This window comes from Pleurodeles waltl, chromosome 1_1 (genome assembly GCF_031143425.1).
Source record: "Pleurodeles waltl isolate 20211129_DDA chromosome 1_1, aPleWal1.hap1.20221129, whole genome shotgun sequence".
Classification (NCBI taxonomy): Eukaryota; Metazoa; Chordata; class Amphibia; order Caudata; family Salamandridae; genus Pleurodeles; species Pleurodeles waltl.
In genome coordinates, this window is record NC_090436.1 from 399,474,760 (window position 1) to 399,495,555 (window position 20,796).

Here is a 20,796-nt window from a genome sequence, read left to right on the forward strand (position 1 = left end):
CTTGACTTGGGTACTCTTGGTTTATTTTCATTTAATGCGTACTGGTTCTATCAGCACTTTTATTCACAGTTAATTGGATAGGGATATTTTATCTGTGGTAAATGTTTTGGGCATAAGTATAAGATAATTTGATTGTAGGATTAACTCAGGAACCTAAATTGTTTCAATAGAGATGAGACGTGGTAATAAAAATGACAGAATATAGAGATGGGTTAAAATTAGTGAATGAGAATGGTTTTGCTTTGATTACTACAAAGGTAATGGTAATGAACAATGATAGTTGCATGTTGTAGAATTTCATTAATTCTAGTATGTTGTTGATTTAATATATTTTCGGGGAGGCACACGCGAAAGGATGGTAGGTGTACACATGTTTATCGTTAGAGAATAAACGACCGTAGTGGTAGGATTAGTATGTTTTGCAATATATACAAGGGTTTTTTTTCAGAAGTTTTTTCTTTTTTCAGAAGTCCGTTTTCGATTACCATTACCATTGGGAAAGGAGATCATAGTGGATGGAATAGTCTGTCCTCTGTATCTCTTAAAATACACAAGGACATTTCCGGAGTCCGTTTTCTATTACTATTACATGATCGCGGGCTTTAAATGGGACCGGAAGGATTCGGGTTTGAATAAGGCGCGTCGGCATACTCGCGGTGTGAGGAGCTAAATTCCTAAACCAGATAAGATAACCGGGTAAGAGATGTATTCAGTTTCAGTTGGCTGCCCTATTAGAATACCAGGATGTTGGCAAGCCCTCTAATTTGAGTTTTTTACAATATTCTAGGATACGAAGTCGGATATGTGTTTGGGCTAACATATTACACAGTTCATATGGATAATTTAGGAGGAGTGGTGAGCGAAGATTATGAATTTTACAACATATATTTGGGGTAGAAGGTTATGAACTACTGGGTATTGACTTAACTTTTGTCTATGTGTTATCCATTTTAGTTCCTAGTTTAAATTTTGATACTCTCAAGAAACTACGGGCTTTCAAGGTACTGAACGAGATAACGTTATTTAAGGTATTTATTATGTATTCTACGGGTACATACACTTTGAGTTCAATGGATACATGGAGTTCCTTTTATAGTGTTGGCACCCTTATGGCTGAGAATTTGATCTTTTGAGCATGCTTGATACATGGCACATTGGGTAGTATTTATTTATAAATTTTCATCTGTTTGTGTATATTTTTTATTTTTTATCTTCTATTTTATTTTATTCATCATCTTACTATTCACAAGGATACAGGGATTTCACGGATCGGTTGACATTGATAACTTGCATGGTTCCCACTATTAAATAAGGAGACATTGGTGCACTATTATTGATCAGAAAAAGAATGTTATATATACATTGAATAGTGATTTGTTAATTATGGATAATATTATTCTAGGAGGTCCTGAAGAAATCCAGGGGCACTCCCCGGATGAAACACATGTTGACCTTTTTTGGATGATCCTTTTTGGATTAAAGAATGCTATTGGATAAAGGAGTTCATATGATGTGAAAATTCATGGATGGGACTTGTTGATCGGACTGCAGAATTTCAATTTTGTGAATTAGACATTTTGAATCTTGAAAAGGACTGTATTTCTGAATATATCATATATATTATATTTGTGACATTTCATGTACTGATTTATTCTATTTACACATGTGCCATTACTCATTGCACTTGTCCGCTGGACTGCAGTCCTTTCACAACCACTGCCCCACTGAGCTGTGGACGAGTGCCTTCAACAAGTGTCTTGCAAACCCAGATTCCATTTCACCCCCACCAGGCATATTTATCTCTCCAGCACCTCAAGTGCAAGTTCCCTACAACAATGGAATGCCCGCGCTATAGACTACCGGAAGCAAGGTTCTATCATATGGTATGGGAATGCCTCCATCTGCAATGCACTTGGCAAGAGAGAACAGCCACGATGACGGATCTGGCTGGTCACCCATTACCCCCACCCCTAAATCCTGTCTTATCGGACTATGCACTTAAGGTAGGGGGATCAACATTTGCATAGGTTTATCGATCTAGCATTTGTTATCTTAAGATTTACCTAGCATTTGTATTGCTCAAAAGGCTAATAGCAGTTCAGTGGAAGGCACCATGCGACACCTTTAAATGGCTCCAAACTCTGCTACAATGGGCACTGGCGGAGCAGAGTGTGCTGCGCTCCCTGAGGGACAGAGGTCTTCCCTCCACAAGAAGTGAACAGTGGGACATGTTTGTAGTGAATATTGAAGCCAAAAACAACATCCGACAACCTGGAGAGATAACCACACATTATTATCCTGCTGTCGACTATAAACACCAACCCCTATCTGGCAACGTAGGTTCACTACAATACTTGATCCATGAATCTGAATACACAAAGGACGCTAACAGAAGACACTGCTATACAACTGCCTCTGCATCACTAACACCACTTGCATATCCTTAGCACGAGGGGGCTGCTCCTATTCCTCCCCACCCCCCCCAACATGCACATATTATTGGTTTGCCCTATCACATCCTCACCCTTCAAATATGTGATCACACAATCTATATACCACTGCTGTGTCTGCTCTTTCTGGATTGATTTATGCATATTGTGCATGCAATTATTTCTTTGTATGTACCCTGTTTATTGGTCCTCAATGGATGTGGGGCTCTCCCTCCACCCTTCCCCTACCGCAACACGTCTTCACCTAAGTTGTTGCTAGTTATGTTTTTTTTTTTATTAAAGGTGCAGACTGCGAGGGTTCTTTGCCCTATTGTTGGGACAGCAATTCTTCCAGAGGATCTGAGTAACAGACTATGATGGCATAATCAGGGGTCAGCAGACTTCACTGTGCTTGGTCTCATCTGACTATCTCCAGGACCAGTGGGATTAATGTGAGAGGTGAAAATGCACGCAGGAGGCTGGAATCGCAATGACAGGGGAATGCGTCCTCCATGGACCCTTGAGGAGAAATCTCAGGTGTGGAGAAAGCAGGGTACTGAGAATTTCTGGAGGTAACAAAGATCTACTTATAACACACCCCACCAAGCGTAGACACTCTGTGTCACTGCCGGGTGGAAGCTGAGCTCGTCTTCCATGATATTGAGGAACCCCGCCACATTACTCACTGTCAGTGAAACCTTCTGATTGCCCAGTCACAGAGACAGTCTCATAGCCTAAAGACAATGTGCATGGAACCACACTCCTCCCTGCTGTTGCTGTACCACATTGGGGTCATGTTGTCTGTCAGTATGTGGGTCAACTTGTCCTTGAAGGAGGAGAAAATGCCATGAGGAGCAGGCAAATGGTGCCCGGCTCCAAAAGATTGATGTTATGGCACAGGCCTGTAATCGCCACTTCTTTCAGGTGGCTGCCGCCACAACAGTGGGTCTGTCCCCACTGATACCTCCAAAGGCGGCACACAGAAGGCTGGCATCCGACATCCACCACTGGAAGTCTAGGGCTGCATTGTTAGAGAAAGTAATCCTGTCCGTGAGGCATTCCGAATGGTGGGTCAACTGCAGGTGAAGGTTCCACTTAAGGAACCCACTTGTGTCAATAAAGGTGAGCACCAGAAGGATGCAAGATGCAAAGAGACTAAGCAGTCTCAGAACCAACAAGGCTGGAACAGTAACCTTCAACTAAAACATCTGGGCCACAGCCAGAACGTCCCACACTCCTCGGTGGTGGGAAGACCCCCAGGGCAACCATACCGAGAATGGCCCTGGAGACGGCAAGCCTCAGAGATGGTTGAAGATGTGACTTGGGCTCACTGATGGAAAATCCCAGGGTCAACAGTAAGAACACCATAGTCTGAAAGTGGAGGCTGTGCAGAAATAACTAAAGAATCATGTTCCTGCTTGCAGGATTTATTTTTTATTTTTTACTTTGTTAGTATTTCTTTGTATTATGTAATAAAGGCTAAAGCACACTTCTATTTAGTGATTGTGTCTACAAAATCCCCTTAATTATTTTTTTGGATATGCACGTTTATTGGAACTAAATGAGGGAGAAAAGCACCAAACGTTTCTTCTTGCACTTAATGGAAAACCATCTCTGTAACAGTGACCTTCAATTGAAGTACTGCTTTTTGAAGTTTGGCACTCTGAGATCATGCAGATCTATTGACCTGAAAGACATTAGCAATCGCTAAATGGAAACCACAAAAGTATGCCTTTGCAGCTAGGAATTTGCAGCTGACCCTCCAATTTTTTGTTCTTCAAATACTGATAAGAGTCTTGCTTCAGAGAAAACCCAGGTATATATCTATTTACTTATTTTTATTAAGTAGCAGGATTGCCATTAAGGGCACCTTGCTGCTGAGGCAGGAACAAGTTACAACTGGGAGTCGAGATACGGTCATAAAAATTGGGTTTTAAGTAGTTTTCAAAACATTTTATGGTTTGATTGTTTGAGGAGAGCAAAGGGGAAGATCATTTCATAATTTAAGTCCAAAGTGGTAGAGCCCTGACGTCCGTTCTGCTGTGACTGACTGAGTATGTGGCAAAGGAGCTCATAGGAGGAACAGCTGATTCATATTTCCAGAACCTTTCTATGAGACCAGAATTATCGATTTTGTAGTTGGTTTTGTTTAGAATACTCAAGATTTTGAAGTGGATGATTTGTGTAGCCGGTGTACCTTCATTCTGGTTTTAGAGTTCAGGTGAAATATGCGTAGCCACAGGACCACTATAATGGCAATGTTTTGCATTTGTTGAAATCTGTTAAATGCCACCTACATAGGTGTTGAAGCCATTACAATAGTCTAGGACACATGCTGAAATCATTTGATCATACAAGGCTCTAGGGAAGGGCTGGCAGCTAGAAGGGTACTGATCTGCTCATATGTGGGAAAGATTCTAATTAATCCATGACCAGACTGCATTGTCCCAACACTGTCTTTGGTTTCCAAAATGGAGAAGCTCAGCCTTGCTACCACTGAGCTTCAGAAGGTTCTCCCACATCCAAGCTTGGATGTCAGTGACGATTTGTAAGATGCTTACGGCATGTGGGATGTTGTTATTCAAATGTTCTCAAAGCTTGCTGTCATCAGACTATATTATTGCCTTGTGGTTATGATGTTCAATAAACTGGAGTAAAGGAATCAAATAAATGCAAAAAATATCAGAAGACCAGTGGAATGACACTCTGCTCCCATCTCCCAGACTGTACACAGGCCATTGAACAAGTAGCAAGGAGCTTCTCCCAGTGGATCGCAGAATGCGCTGACTTCATCGCCCCCGCCAAGACACCCAAGGTCAAAGAACAAAGCAAAAGAGCAAGCTGGTTCACTGAGGGACTGCACTCCTCCAAATGCAACTGCCGAGAACTTGAAAGGAAGTGGCGCATCAGCAAAAAAACATAAGACCACACCACCTTCACGACCGCCATCAACCAGTACCACCACCTGATAGAAACCAAGAAGGCGGCACTAGCAGGCCGCTTCAAAGACAGCACAAACCACAGCAAAGAACTCTTCGCCATCGTGAAGAAGTTCACCAATCCCGCAGCCACAGAGATCACCATCAATGCCTCCCCGGAACTTTTTATAGGAGAAGTTACGAATCCCGGTCCTGATGAAGCGCCACTGGATCATTTACTGACCGCATGGGCACGAAACATGTCGACCCCTTAGTGTTAGGATAGAGTATTTCTCTTCCTTCCCCTTATGTAGGAGTAACGGTGGCCATTATTTCCTCCAATTACTCCTCTAATGATTTTAATCTTGGCCTGACCGCCTTTTTGAATTATTAAATTTAGATATTGGATGTAGAGAGCCAATTTTAACATCTCTCACTCTCCTTTTCTCTTGTCAGCACGTATTGCAGATATCAATGGATCTGCGTTACCACTTTTCGGTCTAGAGCCACCACCATTTGAGTGGTGACCCGTCAGATATTGCAGTGCCAGTCTGATGTGGAGTTAGCCCAATGATGATGCTTAGCGTCTTCATTGACGCATGAGGGCACTCCTATCACAATACTCACAATACTGATACTTGGCGTCCTTTTTAGACATATTTTCTTGGAACAGTGTACTCTTTTCATTTATTGGTCATAATCAAAATCCCCCTTGCCAAAGTAACTGCAGCAGCTTTGGCTGTGGTGGTGTTAGCCTGCAAGTCTTCAAGCGATTGCTTTTTGGCCTGCACACAGCAGATTCCATACAGGGTTCTCTTTTGCACCTCTTTCCATTTCTTGCTCGAGAAAATTCTACAAGAGCTGGTCCCTTGTGTGATCAATGTGAAAGCTCATCTTTCTTTTAGGGCCAAGTTGATGGAGTACCTCCTCATTTGAAGGATGAGGTGGAGTAAAAAACATTGGCAGAATGACTGATTGGCCAAGGTGGAAAAGCCATTTCCTGGAACAAAGATAGTGCAGGACGGCTGCACCAAGAGCACCTGCAGTTCACTAATGTGGCGCACAGAGATGAGGGCAGTTAGTAAGACTGTTTTGTGGATCAACAGTATAAATAAATAGCTGCGCACTGGCTCAAAAGGCATGGGCATAGGAAATGTCAACACTAAGTTCAAGTCCCATTACAGCATGATGAATGGCGTTTGGGAGAAAACATATGAATTAAACCTTTGATAAAACACACCACAACAGATGATTTAAAAAGAGATGACTGATCAGGTAATGTGTCCCCTAGTGAATTTTCTGCAGACAATTCCAGTGTACAAAGGAGTTGACTGCATATTCCTACCAGTGGTAAAACAGATCTAACTGGGCATGCACCACTGGTCAAAAATGCCCTTTGTGATCCACCAACCAACATGTGCTCAGCAACTATGGCATTCAGAGACCCTGCTAGGTGGTTGACTACTTGAAAGATATTCTGCTGGGCCAGTCACTTCTACAGACGTAGGGTCTCCTGCCACAGGGTGCAGGACTTCACTCAGCCCGCAGCTGTGTTGTTCGAGATTCCCTGCACCAGCATCCCTTTGATAGATGGCAGGATGGATTTCAGGGCCAGAGAGATCACCTGAAGTTCAAAAAAGTTGATGAGGGACTGGCTCTCTGCCAGGGACCAGAAGCCTATGATTGCCACCTCTCACCACAGCAGAGACCAGTTTATCACAATAATCAAGTCTGAGTGGAGAAGGGAAAAGTAGCCTGCTGCAGGTCAGGTTGGTGTTTGTCTGCAACCACAGAAGAACCTGAGCCATCTCTTGTGGGTGCAGTTGGAGAAGCAGGCCTCCTGCTGGCTCCACTGAAACATGAGATTCCACTGCAGGGCCTGTATAAATCATCAAAGGATGGATGATCCACAAAGCCATTCTCCCTGAGACCCAGAACTGAGCCTTTAACATCTGGATCGTATCTTGATGCAGCAGTGGAAAGGTCTTGAACGTCAACATGTCCAGGGCAGACTCAAAATAGGGAATACTCAGTGTGGAGCACAGGTGTTACTTCGGCTCATTGAAGGAAACCCCCAAAGTTGCCAGGAGTTCATGTCATCACCCGGAGAAGTTTCACGACTTACAACAGTGCACCCACCCTGAGCATCCGGTTGTTGAAGTACGAGAACACATGTATTCCTCATCTCCAAAGATGGCAGCAAACAATATAATTACTTTTATGAACACCAAACTCGCTGAGGTGGGTCTGAATGGGAGCACGGCAAATTGAAAGTGTTTTGACCTCAACTTGAGCAACAGAGGGTGCCTGTGGAATTGCAGAATAAGTGTATGAAAATATGCGTCCTCCAACTTCAGGGACAGCATCCAGTCTCCTGGGTCCAGACCAGAAGGAATGTAGGACAAGGTGGGCCTCCTGAATTTGCCTTTCCGAAAAAGGCATTCAGTGGGTGAGGTGTAGGGCAGGAGCCTCATTCCTTACAGTAACATGAGTATCTCCCCTCTCTCCTCTTACCAAGCTGGAATCCACTTGATAGCACCCTTGGCCAGCAAAAGGTTGAATTCTTGCAGCAAGGTTGTGGATTGCTCCATCATCAGTGACTATCAGTCGCTGATGATGGAGGAAAAGGGAGCGGTGACTGAATTAAAGTCATAGAGTAGCCCCTTTGAATGATTTGCAAACTCACCTGTTCGATATGATGGATCTCCAGCTAAGGAGGAAATGTTGTATCCTGCGTCTTCCTGGCTGAATATGTGTTTGTGAGGGCAAGTTAAGCAGCTAGCTTGGCAGCGGCTGTAGCACACAAGGAGGTATTAGAGGAGAGGTGACCTTTCTGGATCAAAGAACCTCTGCTGCCACTACAACCTAAGCGCCAAAAGACATAGCACTGCTGCACAGGTAGGGAAGGTTGGCTCTGTCTGCAGGCTAGTCCCCTAGAATTACCCCTAAGCCGTCTGTATTGTTGATGTAAGGGTTAAAGTGTTAGGTGGGAAACAAGAGTCCGAAGGATTGTGCTATAGCTTGACTATGATTAAATAGTTCGAGAGCCAAATCAGTATCTTCCCCAAACAATCTGTAGCAATCAAACGGCGCGCCTATAAGGGACACCTGGATATCCCTAGAATCCCAGTTGAATGAATCTAGGGATGCCTTCTAAGTAATAAACTGGCTGCAATAGCTATGATCATAAAGTCAGTGGTGTCCAAGATTTACTGCACAGTGTCCAGGCCATCATGTATAGTTTACACCAGTGAGGCTCTGAGGGCGTCTGGTATAGCCAGGCAGATCACGCTGGCCATGTCTGATAAAGCATGGGTGAAATTGTCCAAAAGGCATGAAATGTTCACAGATCTTGAGGCTAAACGAGTTGAGGAGAACATTTTCTTTCTAAAGCCATCAATATGTTTTGACTATATGGCAAGTTTGTTAGAGAGGCATTCGGTGTAACTTAATTTATTGGCACCTGAACAACTACTCTTTCGGACACAGGATGCCTTGTCAGAAAAATCTGAATCACAGGGGGTGTCTATGTTGAGTGGCAACACAATGACCACACAGAGGGCCAGAGCATGTCGTGAGCCAAGAGGCCCTAAGGGTGTCGCTGAATGACAAAACTGAGTGACTCAGATTAAGTTGCACCAAACAGAATAACCTCCATTAACACACCATAGTTTGAACTTTAGGTGACTGTAAATCAATAACCTTTGTGCCTTTGCACAACTACTGCGAAAGAAGCACTTTCTTCCACTGGTGGCTCAGGTGGTGAGCCTTGCTCAGACTCTGGGAATGTACCCAGCCCACAGGCATTTTGTAAATCCAGGTATAGCCCATCCTGAGCTGCAGAGAGCCGGTGATGGTTCGGAGTCGGAGACTAGCAAAGGGACCTAATTCTGGGCTGGCATGGAAGGGGATGGCATGGATTCTGGGGCTGGAGGGGAAGTATGAACCGAAATTGGATTAGGTCTAGGAACAGGTTCCAGGGAGTCAGCTGGTGACAAGGAAGGGTCCACCGGCAGAAGTCCAACTGCAGTCTCTTGCACTTCCATGGTGCCCGAAGGCATGCCAGAAGGACATGGAAACATCTTAAAAAGTTGCAGCATGGCCTCCTTGAAAGTTGCAATTTGCTGCAGGGTTGGCAGCGAACTGGGGAATTCAGTGTGTGCTGGGACCAACTGTGCAACTAGATCGGAGTCAGAAGGCACATGTGGGGTATGATTTTTTTGACCAAAAATCTTGCATCTTCTCACCTGATTTGGAGTGGCAGGATAGGGCTAGAGCCTCGCTTGGTCTTCTTGCACTCATGGCGCATCTTCAACTTAATTGAAGACTCTGAGTGGGAACTGGAGAGGTAGCTGACTCCTTGAACAGGAACATGAATGACCCAGTGACTTATATACAGAGTTTCAGCTCCCACTCCTGGATCACCTTTGGGTGCATAAGAATTACATGATCAAAGGCACAAGACGTGTGGGGTCCTGGAACTGACAGCTGCTCCTGGCACTTGCTTGAACTCTCTCACTTTCAGGGACAATATCATTCCTAGCACACTATCTGACATAATTTAGAAGTTGTCAGAAAACAGACAAATTTGGGAACTGTGCTCCGATTTGCATCTAAGAGCATGGAAAAAAGGGACTGACATCAGCATGCAGGGGTTTGAGCTTAAATGTGGGTCACTGCTATCAATGCCCTGGGTGGGACTGAGCCATAGTGGAGCCACACGGCACACCTATTGGTCCATAGGAGCATTGCTGGGAAAATACTCTGGATCCAGTCTGACGCCTGTGGATATTCTTAAGGTGTAGAATCTTTGGTGAGAGTACTTGCAATTTAGGACACAGAGATAAAACAATTATGTCCTCTCTGCCAAACTCACATGGCTCACATATAATGTAAAATATAATGTGCCATTAAAACGTCTACGGCCTCCATTTACTCTCTACAAAGTTATCAGCACCAAACAGAACAGCAATTCTTTTTGATAATAATAACGAGAAAAGGGATCCGCAAAAGCAATGGGTTTCTGCAACGTCTTTAAAAATTTAATCAAGTTGCTGATATTTTGAAAAAGATCTAAATCACCAAAAATCTAGCAACACATAAAATCGATTAGTGGAACCCTCCCCGTTTTTAGTAACTCTGAACACTTCAAATGGATTTCATATTTCCATTAAGAATTACTTCGCAAAATTCGTATTGATCAGTCACCTGTCTGGATTTCCAGTAGACTTTCTTCCAGCAAAGCTTAAAAAAACTCCCATTTCCGTTTCACAAGTCTGCACAAAAGAGAATGAATCATTGACAGCTAGACTAGTCCCTGACTAATTTAAAGCAGAGTCTCATTCCCCATGCTGAAGAAACCATCTCTTATTGATTAGTAGAATTTTTCTAATCATCGACCGATTTCACATCTTCCCTATACTGCCATGTTACTTGAAAAAGCATTTTGTTAACCAACCAAATGCCTGGGTAGAGTGTAATAATTCTCTCTATGAAATGCAAGCCTTCTTTTAGCCTAGCTGCAGTACAGAGGCTATGGTAGAAGCTGTACTGGATGTGTTATACCACTCTGCCACCGAAGACCATCAGGCAGCTTTGATTGTACTTGACCTGTTTAAAGCTTTAGATATCGTCGCGTCATGTGCCTTGCCTTATTTCTGCTTTTGAGCTTTTTACGATTATTTTACAATGTATGATTTTATCACTTCATTTACAAGGATTCACAGTATAACAATTCTTTCTCATAGACTAATAGTATATGAATAAGTTCATATATTCATATAAATACTTAAAAAGAAACGCAATTAGAGAAACGTGCAAATAAAATCACACGATTCGATTCACACCTTACGTTACAAATCACAAGGCTTGCTTTTCTCATCATATGCTGAGAAACTGTATAGAAGGTCCGAGAAAGAGACTCTTGATGAAAGTACAGCTTGAGGCATTCCAGTCGCATATATATCCTATAGCCCTCTGTGGAAAGGTCTCACACCCGGCATATTAGTTCTAGCTACCTGCTTTTCAAAATACCAGCGACATAAAAGAAAATAAATTGGCCTTACTTTTCTGAGCACACTCCACAGTGAGAAAATAGTGAATTATGAAATAGTTTGTGTGCTGCAGGCCAATTAGGAAACTCATTCCGTCATCCAAATATGTCTTTTCCATATCTACTATGCAAGTATGTTGCCAATTATTGCCTTGATGTATGCATGTATTATTTATTGCCTTTATTTTACTGATCACTGTCATGTTCATATCATCAGTCATATGTAAACCAGGGCTTTAACTTGTGCCAGAAACTTCGATGTAAAATTGGATTCCGACTGACTGTGACCAACACATTAATTCAGCACAAGCATCTCATTCGTTGCAATGGGGGGATTTTGAAACAGTTTTTAGCCTACTTACTTTCTCTAATAAGAGGCAAACGATCAATGCTTTTGACTCTGCACGCCTAAACTATTGTAAAGCGGTGTAGCGGGACCTACCACAATATGCATTACAGAGAAGGTCCACAAACCCTGCAGTTAGATTTGTGATGGGTTTGCAAAGAAGTGATCATATCTCCCCAGCACTGCTTACACTGGCTACATGTACGCAAGTGACTTGTGCACAAAGTTATCCATGACCCTACGCTTTCCCCACGGTCTCATCATTTCAAATGGTACAAGCAACAGTGTTGTCTAAGATCAGCATGAGCGACTATCCTCCAAATTCCCAAGGTTAAAATATGTAACAGAAGTCAGAGCGTTTCACGTAGCTGACACTGTCAAAAGGAAATCTCTGCCCATTTCTATTTCTTCAGACTTGCTGAAATTTAGGAAGTTTTTGGAAACTTTTCCCTTTCTCATTAAGGACAACCAGAGGCAACATATTCGAATGTATCTTCGTTGTATATCTGTGAGGTTAAGCATCAGGGTGCCTGCTGATGGAATGATGAGCTTTCCAGAAACCAAAGAAATACAAGAAAAATAATGGTCTTAACTGTCGTGTTTTTTCCATTTGCATAATAAACATTGTCTTTCACATCTCATTATCTAATGCGATATAAATAATAAAAAATGTGGCCACTGACTCAGAAGTGAACGTCAACTTCCTACCATAATGACAGACATATCGCAAAGGTAGGGCATACACTTCATGCTTAGCCATAACTTCTATCCGAGTTTCTAAATTTACCATGTACATCTATTCTATCTCAATCTAAGCCTCACACTGGCTCTTGCCCTGTGACATTTGGCTTGCACTATCGTGACACCATGCTCAGCGCAAGCTCAGCCCATCCTATTCAAGATAAATGTCACAGCTAATTTAGAGGCATTGGACTTTAATGACATTTTCAAGTGGCCCTTTTGACAGAATTTATCAAGACTTCTTAAAAAAAAAAAAAAAAAAAAAATCAATAGGCAATAGAGTTACTAACATACGCACAACAGCAAAGGTAAAAACAATCATGTTATGTTTTAATACAGAAAGGAGCTTTTCCTTTTGAGTCTGAAATAGAGGACAGAAAGAATCAAAAGCATACCTCCACATTCAAATACATTTTAGGTGTGTCAATCTAAAACACAGTGAGGAGTGAGGAACAGAAGTAGCTAGACACACATGATGTCAACGAAGAGACCTTTTCAAAAGAGTGCATGTCTGTATAGTCCATGGAAAAAAAAAAACAAAGGTTAAAGTAATGTTATAGTTAGGTTAAATGTTCAGCAACGACATAACATTTTAAACTCTAAAAACCTCAGAAATTCACCAGCCTTTGTTATTTTCAAATAACTATGACTCATGCCCTAAGGTAACTGCAACTAGCGGCCCCAACCATACTCAGTTTTCTCATCAATAATTTCATTGCAAAAGCTGCAGTGACATTTTCAATGGATATTATCAATGACGTCATAGAATATATGTCATTGGCAACATTGTATGTATGTAATTAGCAGTGCATGGCGAGGGCTGAGTTGTAGTTACCTTAGGGCATGACTGGCCCATGGCCAAACCCCCGCATGCAGCTAACTGCATGATGCGCACTGCCTTGGCCACAATACCAGGCCTTGTGGCCAATTCCCCCAAAGGCAGCCAACCCCACACTGCACAGGTCCTTTGGTTGTGCGTGACGGGGGGTTGGCTACGGGCCCTGGCCTGTGGTCAATCCTCCCAAAGGAAGCCAATTCCACACTGCACAGGTCCTTTGGTTGCGCGTGACGGGGGACTGGCCACAGGCCCTGGCCTATGGCCAGACGCTGTGGCCAATTCAGCACATGCACCCAACCTCCCCTCCAAAGGATAGCCACCCCCATGCTGCATTCAGCCCTGTGTGGCGCCGAGTTGGCCACAGGGGCAGGCCTGCAGTCAACCCTTGCAGGAAGCCAAACCCACACTGAGCACCGCGACTGGCCATGAGCAGAGGGAGCCGAGCCCCCTCCAAAGGCAGCAAACCCACGCTGCGCAGGGCCTTTGATCATGCGCAGTGGTGGGTTGGTCACAGGGCCCAGCTGCAGGCCAGGCCCTGTGGCCAACCCCATGCTGCACATGGCCTTCGACAGTGCGTGGTAGGGGGTTGACCACAGTGCTTGGCCAGCAGTCAGGCCTCTGGCCAATACTCTCCAAAGACAGCTAACCCCATGATATGCACGGCCTTTGGCCGTGAGCAGCAGTGCTTCTGACCAACCCCCGCCAAAAGAAGCCAACCCCACACTGTGCATGCCCCCATGGCTGTGCACAGAGGGGGTTGGCCGCAAGGCCAGTGCACAACTGCACAACAACCCCCCAACCCCTCCCCACTCAAAGGAAGACAACCTGATGCTGTGCAGGGCCTTCAGTCGTGGGTTGGCCCCAGGATGGGTTACTGTGCACCTCCTTCCCTTTGAAAATACAGTGGTCATCTGTGAATAGGGTCACTGGGAACGAAAATGGCCTTGGGAAAGAGGCTGCACGCCTCTTCCCCCCTTAAAAACAACTTTGGGCCGGGGCATGACAACAGCCTGGGGATGGGGGCCATGCGTCCCCCCTCCTCTTATAACATACTTCAGGGCCCAAGGTTGAAAACGTACCCCAGTGCTCACACATGGAACGCCACACTATTATTTTAAATGGAGGGTCTTTGGGGGAGCGAGGGGAGGGAGAGGTGCCCCAGGGACACTTCGGCCCCCTGCTTTTGCAGGAGTCTGCATTTTATTTTATTTTATTTTATTTGTTTTCAGTGAGGTGACCAGTGCCCACCTGGGGCACTTCACAAGATGTCAGACATTGGGAGATGGAGGTGCAGCTGGAACAGTCATTGCTCCCACCCTATAGAAGCAGTTTACTTTTGCTCCCATGGACAGGAGCAATTCTGTGTTTCCCTGCACGTGAGAGAACTGTCAGGGAACATGTGTTCTCACCCCGTGAGAGCAGTTTTCTGCTCCTGCCAGGTGAAAGCTCATTACAGTTCCCTGCCCATGCTCTTGCAGGCAGGGAAACCACAATGTCCTGGCAGTTGGGGTCCACGGGACACTATCCAAGAATCAGCCCAGGGGATGGCCATACAATGGCTCAGGGAAAGGGGTCACAAGTCCCCTTCCCTTTACTTTATTATTGGGCTCGGGTATTGGGCTCCCGGGGCCTCAAGAAGGCTTGGGAGGGGGGGGCCCACGTCCCCCCACCCTTTAATTAAATATCATGCCTGGGGATGAGGTTATCAGGGCTTTAAATAGAGGGAGGGGGCACGGGCCCTCCCATTTATGAAACAGATTGCAGCGCTCCCACCTCCTCTGAAACTCTTGTGTTCTTTTTCCAAAACAGAGGAGACCACTCTTATGTTTTTGGCCCTCTAGGACAACCACTAGGCCCAGCTAGGGAGGGATGGGTGTCCCTACCCAGCTCCCCTTATATCTTTTATATTTATTTCCAGGACTGAGGACGCAGTACCCAAGTCCTAAAAAGGCTGCCACCACATCTTTGTTGATGTGTTGGCAGCCAATCAGATCTTATCTTATCTTAAGATGTGTGGGATCCACAGAGATTTTCCAGAACGAAATATACAAAGTCTCTGCAGAGTCCACAGATCTTAAAATTGAACCTTAATTTCTCAAAAACGACTTAAAGGCTTTACACCAAATCACAACAAGCACTGACAAAGCCAAGAGACAGCACTTATGCAAGAGCTATTGGCTTTGCCAATATGTTTCAGCCATGTTGTACACCAGCATTGCTGCTGTTCAGCATGGGGAAAAGTTAGTGGGGTAAAGGAGAAATGCTCCTACTTCTGTGGAAAATATCAGACTCTGCTAGAATTCAGAAAAAATCTCTGGAGTACTCCTGGTACACAGGGAAACAAAATAATACATTCACCATGGAAACACTAGTCACAGGAGGTACATTGTCTTAGCAGCATTTCACCACTATTTTAGCTCAGCATTTCTATTCTAGAGACAGTTTACCATATTCAATTTCATCCAACAAGAAGAGATGATTTCCATATAAATTTGTAACCAATGTTTAAACTTTGATTTTCAATACTTCTTTCCTTTCTGTCTTAAATCGTAAACCTATATAAACTTACCTAATGTCTGTTCCTTCTTATCGAGTCGCAGGTGTGCTCTGATTTGCCCAGGTTCACAACCAAAACACGTTTCAGTTCCTGTGTGCATATGGAAAGAAAGCACTGTCTCCCCAATCTTTACTTCATCCCCGTGCTCCAGCACATATGGGTCACATTTAATTGCTGGCTATTTGAAAACAAAATTGAAATTAGTCCTCAGTGTAAACATGGGGTTTAAAACAAAATGGATTGCAAACAAGCACCACATTTAAATGAACAAATAAATAATAATATGAAGATTAGAGGTATATAGGGATAAATTCATAATAGCCAACCCGTTTAGTCTCTTATAGTTAAACCTACCTTATTATGGTATTCTGAATGCCCCAGCTGCATTGCCGCCTTGTGCACCTTATGAACACCAAACCTATGTACGTCTGCTGATGTTACGAATGACAATAACTTGGCACTCATGGCAATATGGAATACGCTAAAACCACAAAATAAATACATTTGTTTCCAAAGGCTGTGCCAGTCCCATTATATCTCCTTCAGTAGCCCAATAGCACAAGTGGCCGCCGAATAACGGAGTATTATTGGATTGACTAACAGGATGAACACACCACGTGGGCTTTGAAAGAGGACTCCGTTTGAAGTGAACAACAAGCTAGGGAATGTAAGAAGCAGGAGTGTGGAATTCCTAGAGCCCGACACCAGGACATATTGTTTGGGGTCAAGGACAACAAGTTTTCAAGTTTATTTTGTCTTTGGAACAAGTAGGCTCAGCCCATGCAGCACAAACCCATTGGCTATCAATATACAGTACCACATTAAACAGCAGGGTAAGGAATTGTCTGCATTTGAGATCATGTGTACATATGTTAACGCTGTTCAAAATTGTATTTAAGGTTCATTAATGTCAAGTCTTTATTATTAAGGTGAGCATTCTAAATAAATGTTGTAAGCTCGGACAGCACTACTGATAGTGGTTACTACTAAAAAACATGTACATACGTTTGCAAAGTTTAAAATATGAGGCTACGTATAATGCTCTCAGAATGCTGTCTGATCAATTGTAAATTTTTGCATAAGCTTGAATGAAAGATTGATGGTTTTTTCACTTTCAAAATAAAATATTTACAAAAAATACAAATAGGAAAAAAACGTTTTGCTAAACTACTGTGAAACTTAGGTACCATTTCATTGAAGCATCTTTTAGTAAAATGTGTTTATGCATGCAAAAAATATTCATAATGGAAAGTCAGTGTAACCAGTTTCAGCAGGATTATGGGAAACATGAATATAAACAAGCACTGGCAAAGCTCATAGGTCCAACACTGGTGGTCAGTCTTTTGGTTTTGTCAATGCACGTCTGTTTCGACATGGCTTTTGTAAAACTTTATTGTTGTGGGAGCAGCTAGGCCCTCAGCATTGTTAAAGCAAAAAGCAAAAGTATGTTTTGATTGCGATAAGCACACATTGCCACAGTAGTTCCTGGCACTAAACAAAACTACTTTGTGTGCCAGTATGCTCCTTGTGAAAGGGCAAATTGAGATAATTGTAATTTAAGATGAATCTGTAGAGCACTGAACTTGTCACGTGTGAGTATATCCAGGCGCTGAGTAGGAGTGGGGTCTGCAAGTAGGATCAGCCACAGTGAAGCCAGCTGTTAGATGGACAGAAATATAATTTTAATAAAAGAAAAGGTCTTAGTTAACACCAGCTATCATTAGGGGCCCAATTCTTAAAGAATGCCACAAAAGTGCACCCATGGTATATGTCTTTGCATTAGTGAAGATTTTGCGTATTTCCTGAATTCACAAGAATATACAGAAGTAGACCAGGAATTCGTAGTCCTAGAAAATATTTGTGAACTGTATTTTAGCAAATATGCAGGTGTAGATCTGCTCATGTGAAAATCTGCTTAGTGTTTATAAGTTCACTTTCCCTTTAAGCACTTTTTTCACAACCCTGGAGTAAATTTCCAGCCTCTGTCATTATGGGAAATGATTACAGAAGAGCTATTGAAAACCCTTAAAACATGCAAGTTAATAGGTTTGCACAGACTAAAAAGGCATTCCAACCTTTGAACTATTGCTTACCGCTACATCCCTCCCCCGGTATGTAGCTCTGTGGAAAGGTGGAAAATTAAAGACATTGCTAGCATTCAAGCCCTACTATAATACGAGCCCTGTCATAATCAGAGAGGTTATTATCAGAGCTCTAATATGAGATTGCTGCCATAACCTGTGGCCACATTACATGTTACCAAAGGGACAAGGAGATTTTATTTTTACAGGACAAGTAGATTTATAAAGCATCCTGTCCCATGGACAAGCAGATAATTTATTGAATTCCACACCCCTGAAGAAGAGAGCATTTCTTTTCGGCTTAGTTCACTTATCTTACACTCAGAATCAAACTGAGCCAGACAAATAAGGCAGTCAATTAGCAGAGAAAGACATGGTATGGCTACAAAAATCCACAAGGAGAGTGCATCGATCGGGGTTTCTGAGATGACTGAGAAAAGCAATGAAACAGAGAATAATTATTTAACCTGCAGCAGAATGTGACCAGGTGAAGGAAATTATAAATAACCAGATGATCTGCAGAGTTGCTACAGGGCATGTTGAATTTTAGAGATCGAATCGAAAAGCATGCAATTGCAACAAAGATACTACAACAGGCCAAAGCACTCATTGATGCTGCAATCTATCCATGATCCCAGGAAATAATGTCCCCTTAGGCCCAAGGAAGAAAAGTGCATGTACAACAACAGATACTACAATAGGCCAAAGCACCCATTGACGCTGCAATCTATCCATTATCCCAGGAAATAATGTCCCCTTAGGCCCAAAGTTTAATGAGAAAAACTCAACAAATGCATACAAGCCTTACAAGATGCAGTCGCTGTGGAGCTCTTAAAAACAAGATTTTAACACTGCTGATTCTAGAAGCATAGGCCAGCACTGGAGTTAATTTTGCTAAAAATGTCTTGTTACAGTAATACAATGTCGCTCTCTATATTCCAAGGAAACAAGGATTTATGACAGAAATCAAAGCTCATCGAACAACAGAGTACCATCAAACAATATATATATGATCTTCAGAAACATCTGATGTCTGAAAGATATGTGGTAAGAAGCTCTTTGCAAACCTTGAAACACATGTTGACAAGATGTGGTCACAACAAAGCAAACCTACGAAATAAACTGCTTTTTGTGAGAAAAAGGAAAATGAAAGGGAATAATATATGTTTTAGGAGAATTCCTCAATATTCACAGCTGAACCTGTTATTTGTTACAAGTTCCCTGAATGAGGATTTGTTCCTTAATGAACTAAATGGTCCACCATTACTACAAATAAAAAACATACAGAGTTGGATCATTGAGAGAAATGTCTGTGCAGAACCTATTTTCAAAGAAATATTATTTTAGATCCATCCCGGAGGTACCTGCTGAAGTTGCGGAAGTGCTGCAACATTTTCCTCCGTGTCGGGTCTGGGTGTTAACTGGGGCAAATTGTGTTTGTTCCCATTTCATCCAGTCAAGAGATCCGGCCTTGCAGCTATTTGGTGTCCCAGTGCTCTGGCAACCTAGGACCTTTAGATATCTTGGGATTCGAATACATCACTCAGATACTGATTTGCATGATGGCAACATGGTCACTTCCATCCGCGCACAAATGACCTTCTGGCAGACGCTAGCTTTGTCTGTGGTGGGGTGAGTGGCCCTCCTGAAGATAGCAGTACCTCCCTGTCTTCCATACCACTTCTCCAACCTGCCCATTTACATACCAGCAAAGTTTTTCCAGTAGTTAGAGCCCAGGATGAGGGAGTTCAACTGGAATACTGGCTGCTGCAGGGTGGCAATGGGGAAACTATATGCACCACTGGACAGGGGCGGTTTAGCTCTGCCTAACCTAGAATACTATTATTTGACCGCTCAATTACAGTGGGTGACCTACTGGCTTTCGGGTCACCACTTATCAGACACAGCCACAGCGAGGCCACAATGGACACTGACCAGCATATCTCATTTATTCCACCCAAACATGCGCACCAGGGTACCAAAATCTCTTCAAGGGTGGTACACTGATGTTATCGAAGGAGTATGAGTATAACACGATCAATAACTTCATATGCACCAGCGCTGGCTTTACTGGGCACCCCCAGGAACACTACTTTTACATCAACAGCAGAGCTAGAGTCATGGCATGCAGCCGGTATACACTCATTGGGGGATCTATATAGGGAGAGCACACTGATTCTCTTTGACACTCTGGTGGAGGAGACTGGTCTACCGCCGGGACAGTTTCTACTGTATAATTCCTTGAGAGCATCTTTATCCTTTCGCTGGGGAGATATATCGGAGGAACTACCAACCCACCTGATGATCCAATATATGCAGGTCATAGGTCGGGGCGCACACCTGGTTCACTGGCTAGTTAGCGCATTACAAATACATACCACACCTGCACATGCTGCTTTGTGCGCCTGCTGGGAAGACGGCCTCACTAGACCTTTTAGGAATAGGGAGTAGGAGATGGCACAGGCAAGCCCTACACATGTAATGCAGAATGCGCGCTTTCGCCCGATACAATTTTACATACTACCCAGGGCATCCCTCTCTCCTGAGAAGATCAACAGGTATTTTCGCCAGACAGACGCGTCCTGTCTCAGGTGTGCATTGGTTGCAGCTGACTTCTTGCACATGATGTGGTCGTGCCTCTCACTGTGTGCCTACTGGCAAGATGTGGTTTCTCACCTTTCCACCTGCAAGCAAGCCCAGCTTTAACTAGCTGGAAAGCCTGCCTACTGGGATTATTCCCCGGGCCCAGTAAGCGCAAGGCAACTGTGTTGGACCTGGGATTGTTGACAACAAAAACGCCTCCTCACAAAAAAGATGAAAAGCATCTGAACCGC

General features: G+C 43.4%; 1 protein-coding gene and 1 long non-coding RNA gene across 3 annotated transcripts in view; one reads left to right on the top strand and one right to left on the bottom strand.

Annotated features, from left to right (window-relative positions):
• AGGF1 (angiogenic factor with G-patch and FHA domains 1) overlaps nt 1-20,796 on the bottom strand; it is a 321,895-nt gene that overhangs the window by 85,733 nt on the left and 215,366 nt on the right. For both annotated transcript variants that reach the window (XM_069223545.1, XM_069223537.1), the window contains exon 10: nt 15,894-16,059. In XM_069223545.1, coding sequence (XP_069079646.1) covers nt 15,894-16,059 — 166 coding nt within the window. The remainder of the gene's footprint in view (nt 1-15,893; nt 16,060-20,796) is intronic.
• LOC138267810 (uncharacterized) lies at nt 193-3,928 on the top strand. The gene is made up of 2 exons (XR_011199913.1): nt 193-696; nt 2,733-3,928. It is a non-coding gene; the product is annotated as an uncharacterized lncRNA (long non-coding RNA).